This window comes from Aythya ferina, assembly GCF_964211825.1.
Source record: "Aythya ferina genome assembly, contig: HAP1_SCAFFOLD_29, whole genome shotgun sequence".
Classification (NCBI taxonomy): Eukaryota; Metazoa; Chordata; class Aves; order Anseriformes; family Anatidae; genus Aythya; species Aythya ferina.
This window is the reverse complement of record NW_028181463.1, coordinates 1,721,902-1,742,659: the sequence shown is the minus strand read 5'-3', so window position 1 is coordinate 1,742,659 and position 20,758 is coordinate 1,721,902. Positions and strand designations below refer to the sequence as shown.

The window sequence follows — 20,758 nt, the reverse complement described above, 5'->3', positions numbered from 1 at the left end:
AGGGAAGGCCCAACAGCTGTGAAGGTTTTTCCCCTTGGCAGTAGCTTAGGAGGAGATATGTTGTACTCACTGCAATGGGGCCTCATTGATTCCTTGCAACCCTATGCAGCAGCTCAGAGGTGTCATACCACTGTTCTTCTCATGGCATCACACTGCCCACCACATCCCACAGACCCCAGGAAAAGCCTTGAGCCAGATGTGGGGGTGCAGGATCTCCCCTTCCAGTGGCTGGGGTCAGGCCTTGGCTCTTCTGCTTCACTAAAACCAACAAAGAGTTTTCTCAGCACAGTGCTTTGCCTGTCTGCAATCATGGCCTCCGATTATCTGCCCTAACAAGGCCCTGGGGAGGCTTTGTTAGTAACAGCCCTCAGTGGGGCCCATTAATACCCCAAGTCACTTCAGCTTTTCCTTCTGACTTTACTTTCTCTAGCAGTTGCATCATTCCCCTCTCAGTACCAGAGCTTCATAGACTCAGCACCACAATACACCATGGAACTCATTAAAATGCAGAAATTCCAAACATCTCCTCCATAGTTTTCTTCAAACCTTCACGCCTTTTGCAGCTAATTGCAGAGCTTGCATAACATAGTTCAGGGAAAAGATTTCACAAAGCAAATAATAAAAATATTTTCTTGTTTCAAAGGCTGAATTTTGTTGCATTTCCGTTTGAAGCATCATTCTCCTATTGCTACTTATCCAGGGTCACTTCTTTGGAGACCTCCATAGGGAGGAAAAGCAGAGTCTGGTGGTCTGACACTTCCACTGCAAGTAGTGGTCTTTGTCCCTGTAACTGCAGCACAGTTCAGCACATGAAACCCTTTCTAAAACAAGTCACATTTTTTTGGGGGCAGGATAAAATATTATAAAATAAAATAAAATAATATAAAATAAATTTAAATAAAACAAAACAAAACAAAACAAAACAAAACAAAACAAAACAAAACAAAACAAAACAAAATAAAATAAAATAAAATAAAATAAAATAAAATAAAATAAAATAAAATAAAATAAAATAAAATAAAATAAAATTGAAATGACCATTGGAACCAGAGAAATTCAAATTAAATATTAGTAGGTACCTGGTCATCCATGGTCTCTCTTGGGTCTTCTGTAGAAAACTCAGGATGAAAAGTAAAGACATTTACTTTTTGTACCCTAGTCTGTTGTCCAGTCAATAGACTAGGGCAGTCCTACTTCCTGTGCTGTAGATGCAGAAGGCAAAAAGAATTGCATTGTGCCTTACACTACCCAAGTACGTGTAACCCAGGACAAATCTTACAAGGAGCAGCTGAGGGAGCTGGGATTGTTCAGCCTGGAGAAGAGGAGGCTCAGGGGTGACCTTTTTGCTCTCTACAGCTACCTCAAAGGAGGCTGTAGCGAGGTGGGGGTTGGTCTGCTCTCTCACGTGCCCAGTGACCGGATGAGGGGGAATGGGCTAAAGTCGTGCCAGGGGAGGTTTAGGTTGGAAATTAGGAAAAACTTCTTTTCTGAGAGGGTTGTTACGCATTGGAATGGGCTGCCCAGGGAAGTGGTGGAGTCATCATCCCTGGAGGTCTTTAAAAGGTGTTTAGATGTAGTGCTTAGTGATATGGTTTAGCGGAGGACTGCTTAGTGTTAGGTCAGAGGTTGGACTAGGTGATCTTGGAGGTCTCTTCCAACCTAGATGATTCTGTGATTCTGTGATCGTCTAGTCAAACCTTATTCTATGGACAGGGACAATTTCCATTAGATTAGGTTGTCCAAAGTCACTTGCCAACTGGCCTTGAACAAGGGATCACCTTTCTGCGTTAGAGTTTAAGCAACGGTTTGTTGGGAGGATTTGGTGTTCTGCATAGGGTGTCAGGTCTGTGGCTGGGGTATGGACAAGCTTCGTGGTTTGTGGTTTTCTTTAGGTCTGCCAAGAAGTCGTCTAGGGTTAAATAAAGTGTTTTAATGCTAGTGTTAAGGGAAGAGATTAGGATGAGCAAGAGAGTAAAGGTAAGGAAAGGGGCTATGGGCTGAGTTCTGCTTGAAGGGATACTCTGAGGTCAGGTATTACTGCAGGGGATTTCTGTCAAGGTGCTGGAGCAACATTCAGGTTTTGGGATTAGGGTTACTGGTCAAAAAAGTGTAAGTGTTTTACATGACTGTTTAAAGCCAGTTTTAAAGCACCATCAATATTACATGAAACCTCTTACCTCTACAAAATCGTTAATTTCTGCTTCCCAAGCTCCTCTTCCCTCCCCCAGATCTCAGTTCTCTCTTGGCCAGGCTTCTCCTGTCATCCTCATATTGGTTATCTTATTGGGATCAGCTTTCTGATGGCTTTCATGATCTCAGAGTATCTGTCTCACTCTGCTGGCTATTCTGTTCCTGAGAGAGAAGTGGTGTTGTAGTCAGTAGGGAAAAGGGCACAAAGGTCTGTAGGAGCATCCTGCACGTGCCCATCAGCTCTGCGCCTCCACAAAAGTGTACATCCTATGAAGAAGCGTTGGTTCCAGAATGATTCCTATGGATCCAGGGTAACATTTTGCAGGCCTTCATGCAGGATGTACCTCCCTTCAAGAATCTGAAAGGCAGTAGCTTCCCCTATGGAGAAAACTAAAAACGGCTATGAGGTATGAGTTTAGTCAAAATTTGAGATCTCTGACATGACAACCAGAGGTGCTGCTCTGCAGAGTGAGGGAGCTGTGGTGCCTGGGGCATGGGGGCACTCTGCAGGGCTGTGCTGGGCAGGCTGGGAGGCAGACCCAGCTCATGGAGTCACTGCCATTGCCCCAGGGCTGCAAGGAGTCACTTGCCAGGCTCCTTTGCTGGGGCTGCTGCATGCCCTGGGGCTGAAGAGCTCTCCTCTGCCTGCTCACACCAGATTGAGCACTTGAGCTCTGCTCAGTCCAGATTTTCTGCTCAGTTTTTTTTTTTTTTTTTTTTTTTTTTTTTTTTTTTTTTTTAATAGCTTCTTTCCTAGTTCACAGGAGATGGGAATACACTGCAGCTGAGACCTATGAATTTCTACTCGCTTCTTTATTGTCTATAGCTACACGGAAAGGCTGGCATTAAATATACATGACTTGATTAGGAAAAGTAAACAGATAAATGAACAGGTAGGAGGCTAACAATGACATTAATTAAATCAACTCCACAACATGGAGAATATATTTATTAAGAAAAATAACATCAAATTACTTTCCTAACTGTTTCTGAGATACTCGGAATGTAAAGGCACATTATATTTTCTTAAGAAATATGTATTCAAACAATTTCCTCAGTGCATCCTTGAGCTCCTGGTTCCTAATGCTGTAAATGAGGGGGTTCACTGCTGGAGGTAACATGGAGTACAGAAAAGATACTGCAAGGTCCAGGGATGGGGAGGAGAATGAGGGGGGCTTCAGGTAGGCAAACATGATAGTGCTGACAAACAGGGAGACCACGGCCAGGTGAGGGAGGCACGTGGAAAAGGCTTTGTGCCGGCCCTGCTCAGAGGGCATCCTCAGCACTGCCCTGAAGATCTGCACATAGGACACCACAATAAAAACAAAGCAACCAACAACTAAACAAGAGCTAAATGCAGTAAATCCAACTTCCCTGAGGTAGGCATGTGAGCAGGATAGCTTGAGGATGTGGGGGATTTCACAGAAGAACTGGTCCACAGCATTGCCTTGGCAGAGGGACAGGGAAAATGTGTTGGCCGTGTGCAGGACAGCATTGAGAAAGCCACTGCCCCAGGCAGCTGCTGCCATCTGGGCACAAGCTCTGCTGCCCACGAGGCTCCCGTAGTGCAGGGGCTTGCAGATGGCAATGTAGCGGTCATAGGCCATGACGGTAAGAAGGGAAAACTCTGCTGTGATAAAGAAGACAAAGAGAAAGACCTGAGCAGCACATCCTTGATAGGAGATGGCCCTGGTGTCCCAGAGGGCATTGGCCATGGCTTTGGGCAGAGTGGTGGAGATGCAGCCCAGGTCCAGGAGGGCGAGGTTGAGGAGGAAGAAGTACATGGGGGTGTGGAGGCGGTGGTTGCAGGCTACGGCGCTGAGGATGAGGCCGTTGCCCAGGAGGGCAGCCAGGTAGATGCCCAGGAAGAGCGCGAAGTGCAGGAGCTGCAGCTCACGCGTGTCTGCAAATGCAAGCAGGAGGAACTCACTCACAGAGCTGATGTTGGGCATTTTCTGACATTGAACACTGTTGTCTGTAGAGAAGGAGAAGGCAGAAAAAGTTTAGAAGACAATTCTCTGAGGAAAACCTACTGCAAGCCTTAGACCACTCTCATCTGAAGCCTCTCTCTTGCAAAAAGAGCTTTCTGTAGCTCTATCGCTTGAGTCCCAGGTGATGTTGGGTGAGACTGGCACTGCAAGCATGGGTTACTGGGGACTTTAGAGGTGTCCTTCCTTCTGTGAAGCAGTCAGAAAGCAGGAACAAGGGGGAAACTCAAGTTCAGTCCACTTATGAGATCCATGAACTTTGCAGGGTTGTTGCAAAAAACACCTCCAACCACACTGTAGAGCGAGTCAGATTTTATTATGCTTAGTAGAACAATCACACTCTTGTGTTTCCAAAGAAGTGGAGACAGCTTAAAGCAAAGAAGCCCCAACCCCAGTGCAGATGGACAGAATCCTCACCTTATCTCCAGGTACATGAGCAGGATCTCAGCTTTTCCCTCTTCTCCAAGAGTGCAGAGGCCTCATTCCAGCTGCCCACAGACAGCCATCCAGCAGCACAGACATGGTTTTAGTACAGAGGGGTCTTCTCCTTGAGGTACCTGGATAACACAAGGATGCCACGAGAGAGCTGCATCCTGCGGGAAAGAAGCATGCAGCCTAGCACAATGCCCCATGGACAGAGCTGGATATTCAAAATCTGGGGTGTCCCAATACCCAATCTGCATCCCCTGCAGTGTCTGGAGGAGACTTGGACACCCAAGTCTTGGCTAAAAAGGGCAGCTGGGTTATGACACTCCAAGGGGCTTCTGCCAGACTTTCTCACCTCACACTGCAACCCAGCAGGACTCTCAAAGCCTACTGTATTGCCCACTGCCCTCCCAGAAACAAGACCCAGCACAAGACCCTTCCAGGACCTGCAGCTGTATGGCCCTGCAGCCAGACCCTTACCTTGTCAAGGGCTGTGCAGGTTTGTCCTGCAGGCAGCTCTCAGCATCCTCCCACTGCCAAGTGCCTTCAGCCCCTCTCTCCTTCTCTCCTCTCTGTGTGTGCCAGCTGCGGTCAGAGCCCCCAGCCCTACTGCGCTGTGCAGAGGAGCTGCTCCTGGGCACAGCTGTCTCTCTGCAACAGGAACACTTTTGAAATGAGTTTTCTCTGTCCCACGAGCCCAGCCCAGCTCAGCAGCACAGCATCAGCCCAAGGCAGTGCAAAGACCATCCTGGGGGCTTTGCTGATGAGCCCACAAACCTCAGGCATTCAAAGACAATTGAAGACATCTCTCCAGAGGTCCAAGTCAGAGGCAAGTTTCCTGCAGTGTCCCCCTGAGGGCCAGCACTGACACAGCCTCCCTTGGAGCTCATTAGAGCAGAACCCTGGAGGCAGTGAGGACAAGGAGACAAAGGCAGTGTGAAGGTGACACTGATGTATAGGAAAAGTGGATGTGTGTCACCAAGAACAAGGGCCAGGACTTGACATCCATCCCATTTTAAGGGGGATCCTTTCCCTTCACACCTTGCTCAGGGCTCTTTGTGGGGCAGTAGGAGATGGGGATGTGCATTGCAAACTGCAGGAGAATGGTACAACCCCTGCCTGGTTCATGGTTGGGGGCGAGGAGGCAATGAAGCCCTGGTGCTTTAACGATCAGCTGTCTCCTCATAGGCCTCAGTGGCAGAGACAACAGCCATAGCCGTGGACACAAAGACCTGGGTCCTGTTGGGACTTTCAGCCTTGCCATAGCCCTTGATCCTCTCCACACCAGGCTGTCGTAGGGACTCCTAGACCTGTATGTCTTTTCCTGCTGGCTGCAGACCCTCTTCTGTGTAGTGCCACACTGGATCTCTGAGGAGTCTGATAACTCAGATCTTCTTGGTGGCCATGCTCCTCGTAAGGAGCTCTGTGGGAAGCTGGCCTAGCTGCTGCTGAGCAGGCACCACTGCTCATATGGCATCCCTCGTGGTGCCCAGACCCTCCTCCTCCTGGCCACTGCTCACTCATCAGGCTCCCATTCTGCCCTGATGTGTGGGGTTCCTCTTCCTCTGTTTCAGGACTGGGCACTTCTCCTTGTAAATGCCAAGAGGTTTCTGTAGGCAAAATCCTGCAGTTTCTCAAGGTTGCCCCACACAGATGCTCCATTCTGTCAGCTTTTCATGTCTACAGGCAGACATTTCAAACTTTGCATGTTATTGTGCTATCTCTGAGAAGACAGCAGCATCAGGAAAGTTTGGATAATACAGGAGTAACCAGTTGAATGGCATTGCAGCACAGAGCCACAGAAGAGAATGGAAAGCTGCCAGGTTCCACCTCTTCTGTGCTTCCTTCTCATGCATGCTGTCAGTTTGTCTGGAGCTGTGTCCTGAATGTTATGGGGCTGTGCAGGTGAAAAATAGAAGGGCCAAAGCCCAGCTGGAGCTCAATCTCTCTGTGACTCTCAAAGACAATGAAAAACTGTTTATAAAAATACTATAAAGGAAGATTAAGGAGAACCATCATCCTTTATTAGATATGCGGGAAATCTGGTGAAGACCTCGAGATAACGTAATGGATGAGGTACTTAATGCCTTCTTTGCCTCTGACTAGATCAGCGAGACCAGTTGTTCCACTGGACATTTATTCCTCCTCATGGCCATTGCCAACATTCCTGGGCACACATTTTGGCAAGTGTTTTCTCTCCTGCTCTTTCCTAATATCACAGAATGCTCCATCAGGGTAGAAACCACTCCTGAAGTAGGCATCCCAACCCAGCAGGCTCCTTGCGGCCTCTCAGCCAAGCAAACACAAGTCACCTCAGCAGCAGCTTCCAAGCCAGGGGCCTGCTGCTGGCCTTGCAGCTTCTTGGCTAGACACAGCCAAGCCTTGTGCCTGCTGCTGTGCAGTCATGGACTCAAGCAGAAGGGACAGGACAACCCATATGGGGGTCTTCACACACAGACACACACACACACAGAATTTCTAGGTTGGAAGAGACCTCTAGATCATCCAGTCCAACCTTTGACCTCTTTCTGCCTGGGTCCTACTGGGTCTGGAGGCAGAGGGGATCCCACAGTCAGCATGCCAAGCAGGTGGCCAGGCTTCTCCTGTCATACTCATATTGGTTTTCTTATTGGGATCAGCTTTCTGATGGCTTTCGTGATATCAGAGTATCCGTCTCACTCTGCTGGCTACTCTGTTCTTGAGACAGAAGTAGTATTGTAGTCAGTAGGGAAAAGGACACCCATCTCAGTTCACCACGTTGCTCTCATCCCTTGATTTCACCCATGTCTCCTCAACCCTCACCAGCTGTTCCTTGAAACATGAAGCCATGGTCTGATAAGGGGGTTACTTTTGGCACCACAGCACAACCCTTTGAGGGACATTTCTTCCTCCTTGTAGCCAGTGCCAACCTTCCACAGCACTTTGTTGCATTTTTTTTTCTCTCCTGCTCTTTTCTACAACCAAAGAAAGCTCCATCAGGTTGGAAACCACTCCTGAAGTAGGCATCCCAACCCAGCAGGCTCCTTGCGGCCTCAGCCAACCAGACAAAAGTCACCTCAGCAGCCATGGGACTCCACCTCCAAGTCACCTCCAAGCCATGGGCCTGCTGCTGGCCTTGCAGCTTCTTGGCTACACACAGCCAAGCCTTGTGCCTGCTGCTGTGCAGTCATGGACTCAAGCAGAAGGGACAGGACAACCCATGTTGGGGCCTTCTTTCTGCCTGGGTCCTCCTAGGTGTGTAGGCAGAGGGAATCCCCCTGTCAGCATGCCAAACTGGTGCCTTCTGCTGGCCTAGCAGGGCCACTGCCAGATGTCAGCCCAAAAGTGCAGCTCCCAGGGAGAACTCAAGGCTGACCTGCCACCTACTTCAAGCAGAAGTGACCTCACCATCCCTTTCTGTGACACATTCCTGGAGCTGCCTTATCAACTATAAGGGATGAACAGATAAATGGGATGCCGTTGTGGGAATCTATTACACACCACCCGGCCAGGATGACAATGCCGATGAATTATTCTTTGCAGAACTAAGAGATGCCTTGAGATCAACTCCCTTGTCCTTATGGGAGATTTCAACTTGCCCGACGTCAACTGGGATCACCACACAGCTGACACAAGCCAGTCCAGGAAGTTCATAAAGCACCTAGATGATCTCTTCTTGGTGCAGGTGCTAAGGGAGCCAACTAGGAAAGGTGCCCTCCTTCATCTGTTACTGGAGAACAGAGAGGGTGTTGTGGGAGATGTGGCAATTGGTGCCCGTCTCAGTCATAGTGATCATGAAGTGGTTCAGTTTAGAATTTATGGCAACAGAAGGAAAACTGCCACCAGTATTTCAGCCCTGGATATGGGCAAAGCAGACTTCAGGCTGCTCAGGGAACTAGTCAGCAAGGTCCCCTGGGTAGCTGCTTTTGAAGGCATTGCAGTCCATCAGTGTTTCAGGTCAATCTTTAAGCACTGCCTCCTCAAAGCACAAGATCAGGCTATTCCAAAATATCGGAAGGCAGGCAGGCAGGGCAGAAGACCAGCCTGGCTGACAAGGGATCTTCTACTGGAGCTTAGACAGAAAAATAACATGTACAGCTGCTGGAAGGAGGGTCAGGTGACGAGGAAGGAGTACAGGGATGCTGTTCATGTTTGTAGGGAGAAAATTTGTTGGTCCAAAGCCTAACTAGAGTTGAAGCTGGCCACATCTGTGGGAGACAATAAAAGGTGTTTTTTTGGATATGTGAACAGAAAAAGGAGGACCGAAGTAAACATAGGTCCACTACTTGATGGGGAATGTCTCCTCACAGACAATGATATAGCCAAAGCAGAGACGTTTAATGCCTTCTTCACTATCCTGGTTTCAGTTAGGACAGAGTTAATTTTCCTCCTAGTAGCTGGTAGAATGCTATGTTTTGGCTTAGGATGAGAAGAGTGCTGATAAAATGCTGATGTTTTAATTGTTGCAGAGCAGTGCTTACACCAAGACAGGGAGAAGGCAAGGCTGACCTGCCACCTCCAGACACAAGTGACCTCACAGTCCCTTTCTGTGACACGTTCCTGCTGCTGCCCTATCAACAACAGAGACAGTCACTGCCACAGTCACTTTCCTCCTGCTGGGCCATGAGATCCTGAGGTAGAGCTGACCTCTCTCTTGCCCCCTAGGTACCTGTTTTTCTCTTTCTGGCGTAGACACTAAGCAAAGCTTTTGTGAGAGTGTGTGTTGTCCTGCTAGTGGTGTCAGGTCTGTGGTTAAGATATGGACAAGCTGTACAGTTTAGGGTTTTTAGGTCTGTCAATGAGTCTAGGGTTAAATAAAGCATTTTCATGTTAGTGTTAAGGGAAGGCATTAGGGTTAGGAAGAGAAAAAAAAAAAAAAAAAAAAAGTTTCCTTTCAGTGTATTGTAGTAGCATTTAGGTTTAGGCATTAAAATTACTGGCTCATGTAAGGGCTATATGTGACTAGTTTAAGTCAGTGTTACCACAGCATCCACATTACATAAACCCTCTTACGTCTATGAAATCATAAGTTTCTGCTGGCCAAGCTCTTCTTCCCACCCCAAAATATCATATCTCTCTTGTCCAGGCTGCTCTTGACCTCCCCATGTCTTTTTGGGATCAGCTTTCTGATGACATTCACAATCGCAGAGTATCTTTCTCACCTCTGTTGGCTACTCTATTTTTGAGAGTAGTGGCATGGTAGTTAGAAGAGAAAAGGACACAAAGATCCTTAGGAGCATCCTGCACAATGTGCACATCAGCTCTGCACAAAAATGCATTTCCTACAAGTTTTGTTTCCAGAATGGCTTTTGTGGAATCAGGGTTAATTTTTTTCTCTCATGCACGGTTCTGTTTTGGATATGCAGCGAGAGAATAAGGAAAGTTAAGGCACGGATGGAACTGATCTTCTCAAGGGATGCAAGGAATAATAGGAAGGGATTCTAAAGATACACTGCTCAGAAAAGAATGGCCAAGGAGAGTGTACCCTCTCTGATGGATAAGAAGGGTACACTGGTAATGACAGACATGGAGAAGGCTGGGGGACTCAACATCTTTCCCTCAACCTTCTCTGTCAGTCAGGCTTCCCAAGTCTTTCATTTCCCTGAACGTGTAGATGGAGGCTGGGGGTGGAAAGTCCCACCTGGTGGGAGTGAAGAGCAGGTCCAAGACCACCTGATGACACTAAACAGGTACATGTCTATGGGGCCTGATGACATGCATCCCAGGGTCCTGAGGGAACTGGCTGATGTAGTTGCCAAGCCTCTCTCCATCATACTTGGTGGCTGATCATTCTGCAGAAGAGAAGGCTCCAGGGTGACCTCTTTGTGGCCTTTCAGCACTCAAAGGAGACTTCTAGAAAAGATGGAGAGTGACTCTTTGCTCAGTCGTATGACAGGACAAGAGGGAAATGTTTTTAAAGTAAAAGACTAGAGATTTAGACTAGAGATTAGGAGGAAACTCTTCACCCAGAGGCTGTTGAAGCACTGGAACAGGTTGCTGAGAGACCTTAGGGATGCCCCATCCTTGGAACTGATCAAGAGCATGTGAGATGAGGCCCTGGGCTACCTGATCTCAAGGGGGGCATCCCTGCTTATGGCGTCCATGGACCGGGGCTTGGAACTAGATGCCTCTAAGGTCCCTTCCAACAGGAGCCATTCTCTCATTCTATGGTCTCACGAGCTATACCTCAAGCATGACTCCCATGCCATCAGCCTTCCTGTGGTCTCTCACCTGACCAGAACAGAAGGTGCCTCACCATCATCTTCAATGCCTTGTGCATGCTTCTGCCATTTACGGTCCCTATCTGTACCCCATTCCTCCTGCAGGTCCGTCAGCTCCACGGACAGAAGTGACCTCCCAGCCTCCTTCACAGCCATGGGCCTCCTGGAGGCCCAGCACATCCTGAGGCACACCTGACCTCATCCCAGCATTCCCAGCCAGCTCCTCCTTGTGACTTCTGATCTGATCACATGCCTGTCACCTCACATGCCTCTTTCAATGCCATGGGACTGCTGCAGGACCTCACAGTCCCTACCCTATCCCAAGGGGACAAGCAGCTGAAGTTAGGGATAGCAGTGGGGTTGAGGATGAGACGTGCTGTGTGCATGGTGGAGGGCTTTGGGGATTAGATGATCAGGTTAATGTTTAGAAAGTAGAGGTCACCCTCCAGGGTTAAGGGAATGGCAAAGGCTTCAAGTGAGGGACTAACGTTCTGTTCAAGGTGCCTTCTCAAGGTCTGGGATAAGGACAAGTTTTGAGGTTTTTAATTTAGGTTTGGTTAGAGAGCTAGGTTTAAGGCTGGCATTTTCATCAATCCTTAGTTAGTCTTAATCATCCTTCTCTTTACCCTTCTTGTAGAAGATACCTTTTACCTCTGCCTTTTCCAAATCCTGAGCAACGTCTCTCCTATATCTGGCTTTTCCATGGTCTTTGAGAGAGGTCTTATAACAACATCTGCAGCTCCACCAGCACCTCTCTCATCCTTACCACACCACCTCTAGGCAACCTGAGGAATGACCAGGACGATGATGTTTGCTTGGCAAAGGGTTTCATTAAAATCTCTGATGAGGGCTTTCATGGGCTTCACACAGACTGTGATGGCAGTATCATAGAAAACAGTGACACTTGTGTGGACAGAAGAGCAGGTGGATAAGGCTTTGGGCCTGCCAACACAGGACACACACACACCTGAAAACTGCATGAGAGGGAAGAGGAAGACTGGATCCAAAATGTAGATTATGAAATGAAAGACCATGAGTATCACTGTGGCACTGCAGGACAGCTCCAGCAATGGGGCAAAACAGTACAAGAGGTTTCTATGACACTGGGGCCACAGAACAGTAGCTGGGAGGAGGAGAAGGAATTAGTGTACATGAGAGAAATTCCCCTGGTTCAGGTACAGCTGCCTTCTGGAGTCAGACCTTCCACTTCTCGAGCTTTGCAGACAATGGGGATGGCATACAGCCCAGGGCTGACTGTAGGGCATGGTCCCCAGAAGGAAGCACTACATCTGCAGGTGTTTGGTGGCAGGCACAAGCACAGTGTTGAGGGTGTTCCACGTCCCAGTCTCCATGCTGGTCATGTGAGAGAGGAAGAAGAGATTTGTGTATCAGTAGAGGATCTTCCATGTGGATTACTGGGAAATATCAACAAGTGATGTCTTAGTGTCCAATTTCCTTCTTGGAAAACCTTTTAGAGTATTCAGTTCCCCCCTCTCTTGTTAGGACACATTCAGAATGGTGAAATGATCCCTGTCAGTCGTGGCTGAGGTGTCCTGCCATGCAGTGGGAACAGAATAGGGGTTAAGGGAGGGAAACATTTGTACTCATGTTTGACAACCACAGTCCAACAGCAAAAATCACACTTTAAAAAATCAGTCTCTGACATCTACAGAGAGAAGCAGTCGGTGATGCCTTCAGTCTGCTTCAACCACCACACCCCAGCAGAGACCCTGCTGCCTTGGGGAGCTGTCAGCCCTGAGGCCTTGGGGACAACTCGAGGGAGCCCAAGGGCACAGAGCAAGCAATGCCATGGTCGGGTGCTGTGCTGCTGAGCTGGGCCGGGCTCTTGGGCACAAGGGGAGCTCCTGGCAAGCGCTGAAGAGAGACAGCTGTGCCCAGGAGCAGCTCCTCTGCACAGCGCAGCAGGGCTGGGGGCTCTGACCGCAGCTGGCAGGCAGACAGGAGAGAAGGAGAGAGGGCTTGGAGGCACTGAGGAGCGCAACAACAGAGGGCAGCGTGTGGCAGGACACATCTGCAGGCTCTTGACACCATGAGGCTCTGGCAGCAGGGCACTGCAGGTGGGGTTGCCAGAGGGGTCTTCTACAGCTGGCACATCCGATGGCTGATAGCATCTGTCAGGGTGGGTCTCTCTGTTTCTCCAGAAATGAGTAGAAAATGCATTAGAGAATGGCATTTAAAATTGTTTTTTTCAAGAGAAAGACCAGGGCAGGGACTACCTGAAAAGCAAGACGTTTTTTTTCAGTCAGTGTATTCATATTTCTGCAGTGGAGTGGACGAAGGTTTCATGGTAATGAATTTTCAGGGTTGTACAGGAGACTGAGACTCCTGGAGCATAGGAGAAATTGATATGTCAGTGATGAAATTTGTAAAGTACCTTCCCAAACCTCATCTCACGGACTGCACCAACATCATATTGTGGTACTCCCAGGTTTTATCCTCGCTGATTTTTTGGAGCTAGAACCCCCCTGATATCCTCTGTCTTTGAGAGGTGTTTGCAGGCCAAAGCAGAGCAAACAGCATTTGCAATGAGCAGGAGCTGCCTCTTCTGCAGGCAGAGCTGCAGCACAGGAGGGTCTGCTGAGTGTCCGTCTGTCCCTCCCTGGCTTTGCCTCCCCTGGCAGAAGCACGCTGGCATTCCTCCTGGCTTCTCCAGCTGGCCGTGCTGCTGCTGGTCTTGTTCCCAGGCTGGCTGGGGATGGGGGTTTCACATGCCCATGGCGTGAGCCCTCGGTGTGCTTGGGGGAAGGGGAGTACAGGGACAGGGTGAGGGGTCTGGAGATGGGCACTTTAAGCCTGGATGTCTCTGCTCTCAGCAGTATCCTGGTTTGTTTCAGGCAAACACAGGAGTGCAATTGTCCAGTAGGTCAAAGAGACACCAGCACAGGGCAGTTGACACTAGGACTAACACACAGACTTGATGTGCTCTCCAAGGACACTGCACTGAAGCCATCACCACGTTGATGACACACAAGGTTTTACTTTGAGTACAGTGGGGCTGCTAGCACAAAAGAGACAAAATAAAAATCACTATATGATCTTTACCAGTAGCTTAGCGCAGGACTGACTCCCGCATTGCCCACAGCAAGTCCCATGCTCTCAGTGACACCCTCTAGCAGCACCAGCCAGAACTCATGAAAAGGACCTGTCAAAAGTCTGAATGGAAGTGGAGAATTATTTGGGATGGATTAAATGCAAAATGGAATGAGTTTCCTCTGAAATGTGAAATTAAGTCATAAAAGAATTATTATTTTTTTATTTTTTTTGTAAGACAACTCTATTAAGATAACTCTGATAAACTCTCAGTGTTTTTCTGTTCCTTGTGCAGGAACTCATGACCAGAAGCAGGAAATGCCCAACATCAGCTCTGTGAGTGAGTTCCTCCTGCTGGCATTCGCAGACACACGCGAGCTGCAGCTTCTGCACTTTGCGCTCTTCCTGGGCATCTACCTGGCTGCCCTCCTGGGCAACGGCCTCATCCTCAGTGCCATAGCCTGTGACCACCACCTCCACACCCCCATGTACTTCTTCCTCCTCAACCTCGCCCTCCTCGACGTGGGCTGCATCTCCACCACTCTGCCCAAAGCCATGGCCAATGCCCTCTGGGACACCAGGACCATCTCCTATCAAGGATGTGCTGCTCAAGTTCTCTTTTTTGTCTTCTTCTTTGGCTCAGAGTACTATCTACTCACTGTCATGGCCTACGACCGCTACGTTGCCATCTGCAAGCCCCTGCACTACAGGAACCTCCTGGGCAGCAGAGCTTGTGCCCAGATGGCAGCAGCTGCCTGGGGCAGTGGCTTTCTCAATGCTGTCCTACACATGGCCACTACATTTTCCCTGCCCCTCTGCCAAGGCAATGCTGTGGACCAGTTCTTCTGTGAGATCCCCCACATCCTCAAGCTCTCCTGCTCAGATGCCTACCTCAGGGAAGTTGAGGCACTAGTTTTTAGCGTTTCTTTAACATTTTGTTGCTTTGTTTTCATCATGTTATCCTATGTGCAGATCCTCAGGGCAGTGCTGAGGATGCCGTCTTCTCAGGGCCGGCACAAAGCCTTTTCCACGTGCCTCCCTCACCTGGCCGTGGTCTCCCTGTTTGTCAGCACTGCCGTGTTTGCCTACCTGAAGCCCCCCTCCATTTCCTCTCCATCCCTGGACCTGGTGGTGTCATTTCTGTACTCCGTGGTGCCTCCAGCACTGAACCCCCTCATCTACAGCATGAGGAACCAGGAGTTCAAGGTTGCAGTAAGGAAACTCTTTGGATACGTGTTTCTTTGCAATCAATGTCTGTGAGTTCCCTGATTATTTCAGGAACTGTGAGGAAAATTTTTGTTACTACTCTATAAATATTTTCTACAAATTATTTGTTCTGATTTAAATTATGTTATCGTTAACCTGCTACCTGATTTTCTTATTTTTATTTTTTCATTTACAGTCATCTACTCAGTCATCATACCCAGTCATCTAATTACTGAAAGAATCAGGTTATGTAGAGAAACACAATAAAAAAGTAAATAAAACAACACATCAGAACTACACTGTTATCAGCTGCCATCTCTTCCCATACACTCAGGAGCTGGGGGAGGAGCCCCAGCACACAGGAGGGTCTCAGGGCTAAGAGCTCAGCTGCTACATGGAGTTTGGGTGGGGGCTGCTGCTTTCCTGGAGCCATGGCCATGGCCAGCAGCAGGACGTGGCCTTTTCACTGCTGCTCTCTTCTGGCTTCCAGTGTGTTCTCCTGTGCTCTTTTATTTCGACAAGCTTTCAGATCTCATGTACCTTGGTGACAGACCTGTTTTCTCTTCAGTGGCATCCCTGTGGCTGCAGGCAGCAGCAGGCACTGTGCAACCCTGGGTCACAGCTGCCTCCCTGCAAGCACAACAGTAACAGGAGGGTCTTGCTCTGGGCAAACCCAGAAACCTGGACGCCTCTCCAAAGCTGCTGCCAGGAACATAGCCAAGAGGTTGCTCCCTGCTCTTCTGTTTTCTGGGGTTCTAGTGCCGGGTTCCTCACCTGGGCCGCAATAACCCTAAGCAGAGCTACAGGCTGGGAGATGAGTGGTTGGAAATCTGCCTGGCAGAGAAGGAAATGGGAGTACTGGTTGGTAGTTGGCTGAATATGAGCCAGTAGTGTGCTCAGGTGGCCAAGAAGGCCAACGGCATCCTGGCTTGCATAAGAAGCAGTGTGACCAGCAGGTCCAGGGAAGTGATTGTCCCCCTGTACTTGGCTCAGGTACTGAGAGGAGAGTGATGTAACCACTTTAGTTTCTCAAGTCAGAAGGAAAACTTGAAATGACTTGGAGTATTAATGGGCGCCGCTGAGGGCTGTTACTAACAAAGCCTCCCCAGGGCCTTGTTAGGACAGATCATTGGAGGCCATGGTTACAGACAGGCAAAGCACTGTGCTGAGAAAAATCTTGGTTGTTTTTAGTGAATCAGAAGGGCCAATGCCTGACCACGGCCACTGGGAGAAGAGACCATGCACACCCGTGTCTGGCTCAGGGCTAGTCTTGGGGTCTGTGAGATGTGATGGGTACTGTGATGCTATTAGTAGAACTTCATTTTGACACCTCCGCAGCCCTGCACAGTGTTGCAAGGAAGCAATGCCAACAGTCAGCATGCCAAGCAGGTGCCTTCTGCTGGCCTAGCAGGGCCACTGCCAGATGTCAGCCCAAAAGTGCAGCTCCCAGGGAGAAGTCAAGGTGACCTGTCACATACAGACACAAGTGACCTCACAGTCCCTTTGCGTGACACGTTCCTGCTGCTGCCCTATCAAGTGCAGAGACAGAAGTGACCTCACAGTCCCTGCCACAGTCACATTCCTCCTGCTGGGGCAGGAGATGCTGAGGCAGAGCTGAGCTCCTCAGAGCATCCCCACCCATCTCCTCCTTGTGGCCCACAAGCTGATCAGATCAGGGTAAGCAAGAGAGTAAAGGTAAGGGAAAGCGGCTATGGGCTGCGTTTTGTCTTGAAGGGATACTTTGAGGTCAGGCATAAGAGTAGTGAATTCCTGTCAGGGTGTAGAGTAGCATTTAGCTTTAGGGATTAATATCACTCGTTAAAATAAGGGAAAGGCCTTACATGACTGTTTGAAGTCAGTGTTACAGCAGAATCAACATTACCTGAACGTTCTAACCTCACAGAAATCATTAATTTCTGCTGGCCAAACTCCTCTTCCCTCCCTCAAATCTTACATGTCTCCTTGCCAGGCTTCTCCTGACTTCCCCATATCAGTCATCTTCCTAGGGGCAGCTTTCTGATGGCTTTCATGATCTCAGAGTATCTTTCTCATATCTGTTGACTACTCCTTTCTTGAGACTGACGTGGCACCTAAGTCAGGATGGAAAAGAACACAAAGGCTGTAGGTGAACCCTGCACAATACGCCCAGCAGTTCTTGTACCACCCCAAAATTTTGTTTTCTGCCTCCAACTTCTGGATACGGAATGGCTTCTGTGCACCCAGGCTATCTTTTTTCCAAACCCTCATGCATGGTTCAGTTTGCCCCAAGCGTCTTGGAGGCAGTGGCCCCCTCTGTGTAGAAAACTGAAAGCAGTCCTAAAGGATGACTTCAGGCAAAAGCTGACACCTCTGACATGACAACCCCTATCCAAGACCTCTTCCACTATGGGGCCTACCAGGTACTTAGAAAGAGCCGATCTCCGAAACTACATGCACAGCAAGTGCCTTCTGCTGCCCTACCATGGACACTGGCAGATGTGAGCCTAAAGGCACAGATCCCAGCCAGGAGTCAAGGGTGACCTGTCAGCTACTTCAGAAAGCAGTCACCTCACAGGCCATTTAACAGCCATTAGCTTCCTGCTGGACTTAGTGTTTCTGATGCACCACTGAGCTTATAATGCCACACCTACAAAACACCCCCTTTTTGGGTCAGGACCTGCCCAGGTAGAAGTGAGCTGGTTGTGATCCTCCAAGCTCATGGCACACCTGCTGGGCTCCCAGCCTCTCTGACACACAGGAGCCAGTTCCGTGCCAGTCGTGGGAGGTGCTAGGGCAGGAGGGACCTTGCAGGCAATGTTCCAGCCCCATGCCTGTTGGTGGTCTCTCAGCTCCTAGTGCACAGTGGGGATCACATTCGTATCTAGAAGCCATGAGCCTGAAGCTGGCCTAGCAGACACTCAGGGGAAGCACCCTCTCAGCCCCAGCCCCAGCCCCAGCCCCAGCCCCAGCTGGCGGTGCTGCTCTGCAGAGTGAGGGGGCTGTGGTGCCCGGTGCCCTGGGGCTGCAGAGCTCTCCTCTGCCTGCTCACACCAGACTGAGCACTTGAGCTCTAGACAGTCCACATGGGACACAACATGGTGCTCAGCAGTAAATATTGGCGTCATCTTTTTAAGACAAGGTATCAGTTTCTCAGAGACTGGCAGCACAGCAGTCTGCTTGTGGGTATTGATGAGTTACTAAATATTCCTTATGTTTGGGGTTGGAATTTCTTTTTCTTTCATTTTGCTTTTCCTTTCCCTTCCTCATGTGTCTATCTCTCTGTGAGTTTTTATGTTCTTTCCCCTCTCCCTCCAGATGTGTTTCCTCCTCTCCCTCTAGAGGAGGAGGAAGCAGGCAGCTCATGCATGTTTAGTTGCTAGTTCAGGTGAGGAAGGAGGATGCTGGCTATGCTGCAAGGAGATGGAGGTCCGTGAAGCTGCAGGAGCCCTGCTCTCTTGCCTGGCAGATCCCCAGCACACAGTGCCTGTGCCCCGCAGGGCCAGCCCCGCTCCCCAGGCCAGCACAAGAGGCCTGGCCCAGCTACAGAGCAGCCTGCCCCGAGCAGGGGCCTGCACAAAGAGCTTTCCCTTTGCCCTTTCCCCATCAGTGCAGGCCCAGCAATGCTGCCCTGCTCTACCCCAGGGCCATCCCTGCTCCCAGAGAGCCTTGCCCAGGGCAGTGTGTCCATGCTGGCCTGGTCAGCCATTGCTGCTTCCTGCCCTGTGCTCCCCACAGGGCCCCAAGCTGTCGGTGCTGCTGTGAGAGCCAGGAGCTGTGGTGCCCTGGGATCCCCGGGGGTCTCCCCCCTGCCCATGCTGTTCAGGCTGGGCACCAGACCTACGTCCATGGGGATCTCTGCTGCTGAGCCCCTTTCCATCTGCCCTGATGGCTCAGCTGCACAGGTCAGTGCTGGGCAGGACCATGGGGTATCTCTAAGGGCACAAAGGGCAGGTGAGTGCTGCACCAGACCTGGCCCAGGAGCCTATAAGAGGGTCTCCACTGTTCCTTTGCAGTCTTATGGGCCTTCACCTGCTGTCTCTTCACTTCCTCCCCCAGCATTGCAGAGACCTGTTTGGAACAAAGACTCCTCAGATTCACTTTTCCCTTTAAAAAATACACCTAAAAATTATTCCTTGGATGGTCACTCATTTTACGAGGTCCTAATTGCTACCCACTGAGCACATTGTTCCTGCAGATCCCCTGACATCTCCCGGCAGATCCAGATTCCTCTGCAGGCCTGCATCGACCATCAGCCTCACTGCAGGAGGTGCAGTCCCATTGAGATCAATCCAGTTGTCTACTTCAGGAAGTGCCACCATAAAGAGAGCTCTTGATGCAGCTCTTGATCCCTCACAGAACACCCTGGGACTTTTTAAAGCTGAACTCAGAATCACAGAATCAAAGAATTTCTAGGTTGGAAGAGACCTCAAGATCATCGAGTCCAACCTCTGACCTAACGCCAACAGTCCCCACTAAACCATATCCCTAAGCTCTACATCTAAACGTCTTTTGAAGACTTCCAGGGATGGTGACTCCACCAGTTCCCTGGGCAGCCTGTTCCAGTGCCTCACAACCCTTTCAGTGAAGAAGTTCTTCCTAACATCTAACCTAAAACTCCCCTGGCGCAACTTAAACCCATTCCCCCTCGTCCTGTCACCAGGCACGTGGGAGAACAGGCCAACCCCCACCTCGCTACAGCCTCCCTTGAGGTACCTAAAAAGAGCGATAAGGTCGCCCCTGAGCCTCCTCTTCTCCAGGCTGAACAAGCCCAGCTCCCTCAGCCGCTCCTCGTAGGACTTGTTCTCCAGGCCCCTCACCAGCTTCGTCACCCTTCTCTGCACCCGCTCAAGCACCTCGATGTCCTTCTTGTAGCGAGGGGCCCAAAACTGAACACAGTACTCGAGGTGCGGCCTCACCAGAGCCGAGTACAGGGGGACGATCACCTCCCTAGCCCTGCTGGCCACACTGTTTCTGATACAAGCCAGGATGCCGTTGGCCTTCTTGGCCACCTGAGCACACTGCTGGCTCATATTCAGCCGACTATCCACCATCACTCCCAGGTCCTTTTCTGCCTGGCAGCTCTCCAACCACTCATCTCCCAGCCTGTAGCTCTGCTTGGGGTTATTGCGCCCCAGGTGGAGGACCCGGCACTTGGCCTTGAACTTCATGCAGTTGACCTCAGCCCATCGGTGCAGCCTATCCAGATCCTCCTGCAGAGCTTTCCTACCCTCAAGCAGATCGACACACGCACCTAACTTGGTGTCATCTGAGAACTTACTGAGGGTGCACTCAATGCCCTCGTCCAGATCATCGATGAAGATATTAAAGAGGACCGGCCCCAGCACCGAGCCCTGGGGGACGCCACTAGTGACTGGCCTCCAACTGGACTTGGCTCCATTCACCACGACTCTTTGGGCCCGGCTATCCAGCCAGTTTCTAACCCAACGAAGCGTGCGCCAGTCCAAGCCAAGAGCAGCCAGTTTCTTGAGGAGAATGCTGTGGGAGACGGTGTCAAAAGCCTTGCTGAAGTCAAGGTAGACCACATCCACAGCCTTTCCCTCGTCCACCCCGCGCGTCACTTTGTCATAGAAGGAGATCAGGTTCGTCAAGCAGGACCTGCCTTTCATAAACCCATGCTGACTGGGCCTGATCGCCTGCCTGCCCTGCAAGTGCTGCGTGATGACTCCCAGGAGGATCTGCTCCATGAGCTTTCCTGGC

At 50.0% G+C, this 20,758-nt stretch overlaps 2 protein-coding genes across 2 annotated transcripts; one reads left to right on the top strand and one right to left on the bottom strand.

Annotated features, from left to right (window-relative positions):
• Positions 1-3,206: 3,206 nt before the first annotated feature.
• On the bottom strand, positions 3,207-4,142 carry LOC311428090 (olfactory receptor 14C36-like; the record flags this gene model as incomplete). The annotated part of the gene is made up of 1 exon (XM_084539648.1): positions 3,207-4,142. One exon carries the CDS (start codon positions 4,140-4,142, stop codon positions 3,207-3,209), a length of 936 nt encoding a protein of 311 aa, XP_084395774.1.
• A 5,907-nt stretch (positions 4,143-10,049) lies between these two features.
• LOC311428089 (olfactory receptor 14C36-like) lies at positions 10,050-19,374 on the top strand (the record flags this gene model as incomplete). Its single annotated transcript, XM_084539647.1, has 4 exons — positions 10,050-10,089; positions 14,151-15,067; positions 18,776-18,798; positions 19,236-19,374. 4 exons carry the CDS (start codon positions 10,050-10,052, stop codon positions 19,372-19,374), a joined length of 1,119 nt encoding a protein of 372 aa, XP_084395773.1.
• Positions 19,375-20,758: the final 1,384 nt, after the last annotated feature.